The 2,500-nt window shown below is 46.0% G+C and overlaps 1 protein-coding gene across 18 annotated transcripts in view; it reads right to left on the bottom strand.

Moving 5' to 3' along the window:
• Positions 1-2,500, bottom strand: part of LOC113808828 (kielin/chordin-like protein) — a 57,492-nt gene that overhangs the window by 37,610 nt on the left and 17,382 nt on the right. For 5 of the 18 annotated variants that reach the window (XM_070116475.1, XM_070116477.1, XM_070116493.1 and 2 more), the window contains exons 2-3: positions 699-791; positions 1-86 (exon numbers count right to left, since the gene is read on the bottom strand). The exon at positions 1-86 is cut by the window's left edge and continues 7 nt beyond it. The exons of 8 other annotated variants lie outside the window; for them this stretch is intronic. In XM_070116475.1, coding sequence (XP_069972576.1) covers positions 1-86; positions 699-791 — 179 coding nt within the window. The remainder of the gene's footprint in view (positions 87-698; positions 792-2,500) is intronic. 5 more of the 18 variants (XM_070116480.1, XM_070116481.1, XM_070116491.1 and 2 more) reach the window with 1 other exon arrangement.

Below are 2,500 nucleotides of genomic sequence, written 5' to 3'. Positions count from 1 at the left end.
ACACGCCTTTTCGGTGCACGCAAAGTGTCCATTGCTGCAAATGCAAGTGTTGCAGTCTCTCTGGATTCTTTCGCCGTCTCTGCACTCTGCAAGTTATGGGTGTTTTCCAACCGATTAATAAATTTCCTTCTCGTTGGGGAAATATGTAAAGTACGAAAGGTGTTATCATTATTATAATAACAAGTATTAAGGTAACTTTTTACCTTTATTATATCACTGTTTTAAATGATGACGGTCAAGATCATGTAGATAGATTGAGAGAGAGAGAGAGAGAGAGAGAGAGAGAGAGAGAGAGAGAGAGAGAGAGAGAGAGAGAGAGAGAGAGAGAGAGAGAGAGAGAGAGAGAGAGGAGGGGTAGAGGAAGAAGCAGAGAGAGGAGGGGTAGAGGAAGAAGGAGAGAGAGGAAGGGAGAGGGCGAGAGAGGGAGAAAGAGAAAGAGAAAGAGAAAGAGAGAGAGAGAGAGAGAGAGAGAGAGAGAGAGAGAGAGAGAGAGAGAGAGAGAGAGAGAGGGGGGGAGGGGGGGAGGGAGGGGGAGAGAGAGAGAGAGAGAGAGAGAGAGAGAGAGAGAGAGAGAGAGAGAGAGAGAGAGAGAGAGAGAGAGAGAGAGAGAGAGAGAGAGAGCAGAGACTGCAGAAAAAAATGAATGGTTTTCCCATCACCCAATCAAAACAGAGGCGTTAATTAGCCGGCATTCATACCTGCTTGACAGTCAATTAAAGTGCAGACAATATGCCCATTTAAGCAACCACAAGTATTGCAATCATCCATGAAGGTATCGCCTTCCTGACATTCTGTAAGTTTAGGTGTTTTTCCACATTAATAACTTTTTATTTATTTATCTATTTAGGAAATTGTCATAATAAGGCGTGGATAATGATGATGACAGATGGTTGTGAACCATGGTTATGGTGATGATGTGGTGTTGGTGATGATGTTGATGTGTTGGTAATGATTATGACGATGGTGATGAAAATGATGGTGATAAACATCGTAATATCACAAAAATCATGACCCTCATATTCATCGTTGTGCTAGAACATGGATTCATCATAATCTGGGGGCCATGAGGCAATCAAATCTCAATAAATTAAGTACATCACAAACACTGCATGCAAAATTGGGTTTATGAGAATATTCCTTGACTCTAAAAACGCCGAAAACCAATAGAGCCAATACTAGTTAGAGGCACTATGAACAGCGCCTCTAAAAAGTGTATTTCAACTTCTAAATATGCTCTAAAAAAGTTATATTTCCCCGATGCGCAGTTTTCAAAGGCGTGGGGACACTATGCCCTGGACGCAAGATCGGAACCTTGTGTGATGGACGTGCCTCACTGTCGGGCGAACACCATATCGCGGTGACTGTGTTGGGTGCAGTGGCGGGCAAAAGTGACGAATTGAAACTTCGAATCTATCTCACCCAGAGGCCGGATTCTCAAAAGAGCTTTAAGTTAAGGCGCGTTGTAGGTCTTAACCGTCCTGCTGTATTCCCCTTGAATAAGAGCGAAGAGTGTAGATTTCCCGCCCGCCGTGAAGCGCTAAAGGCGGCTCTCCCCTTGCCTTCTTAACCTGAGGCGCCTTAACGCGTTTCAGAATCTGATCCCAGTACAAGAAGTGTGGTATCAAGCGCGTGTTCGAAACGGAATCCGAAGCAGGTTCGGCAAGACTTTAACCATGACTGCACATTCAGGCATCCCGGGGCCGGATTCTCAAACGCGGTAAGGCGCCGTATCTCCTTAAGGCGCCTTAACTTACGGCCGAGCGATCTCAGATACACATACACAGAGCAAGGGACCCGCCATATTGGTGCGAGTTGAAGCGCCTTAGGTGAAGGCAGGGAAGGGGAGAGCGGTCTTCAGCGGTTTACGGCGGGCGGAAATCAACTCTTCGCTCTTGTATAAGGGAAATACAGCAGGACGGATAAGGCCTCCAGCGCGCCTTAACTTAAGGCTCTTTTGAGAATCAGGGCCCCGGCGTCTTCACATAACCTGGTCGTCCACTTCGAACAGCTTAAATCACGTGCCCCTAAGTCCCTCCCTTCCTCCTTCCCTCCCTCCGTCAATCTCTCCCTCTCTATCTTCCTCCCACCCTCCCACCTCTCCCTCATCCCATCTCCACCACCTTCCCTCCGTTCGAACAACTTAATTCATGTTTCAGCGTTCCTTTCAGCCGCCTGCCTCACTTCACACTATATCAACGACCATTCACGGAGATACTCATCATGGAGAGCTGCACGGGACTTACAGCCTTCCAGCCCTGCACCGAACACGGGGTTTCAGCGTACGAAGGATGATGGACTTCTGGAGTTCGCAAAATATTTTCAAGGAACATTTGTTGTATAGCATATCAAGTGTAGGGTATGCAATGGGCATAGAGTGCCATATACCTCAATGGAAATGTGAATCCGCATTTTTCTTTTTCTTTTTCGTATTATAAACTTCATCCCATCTATGCTTCTAAACTTGAATGTCTATGCAGTTATATGACACATTTATCACCAT

Source organism: Penaeus vannamei, chromosome 39 (genome assembly GCF_042767895.1).
Source record: "Penaeus vannamei isolate JL-2024 chromosome 39, ASM4276789v1, whole genome shotgun sequence".
Taxonomy (NCBI): domain Eukaryota; kingdom Metazoa; phylum Arthropoda; class Malacostraca; order Decapoda; family Penaeidae; genus Penaeus; species Penaeus vannamei.
This window is presented reverse-complemented; position numbering and strand designations above follow the sequence as displayed.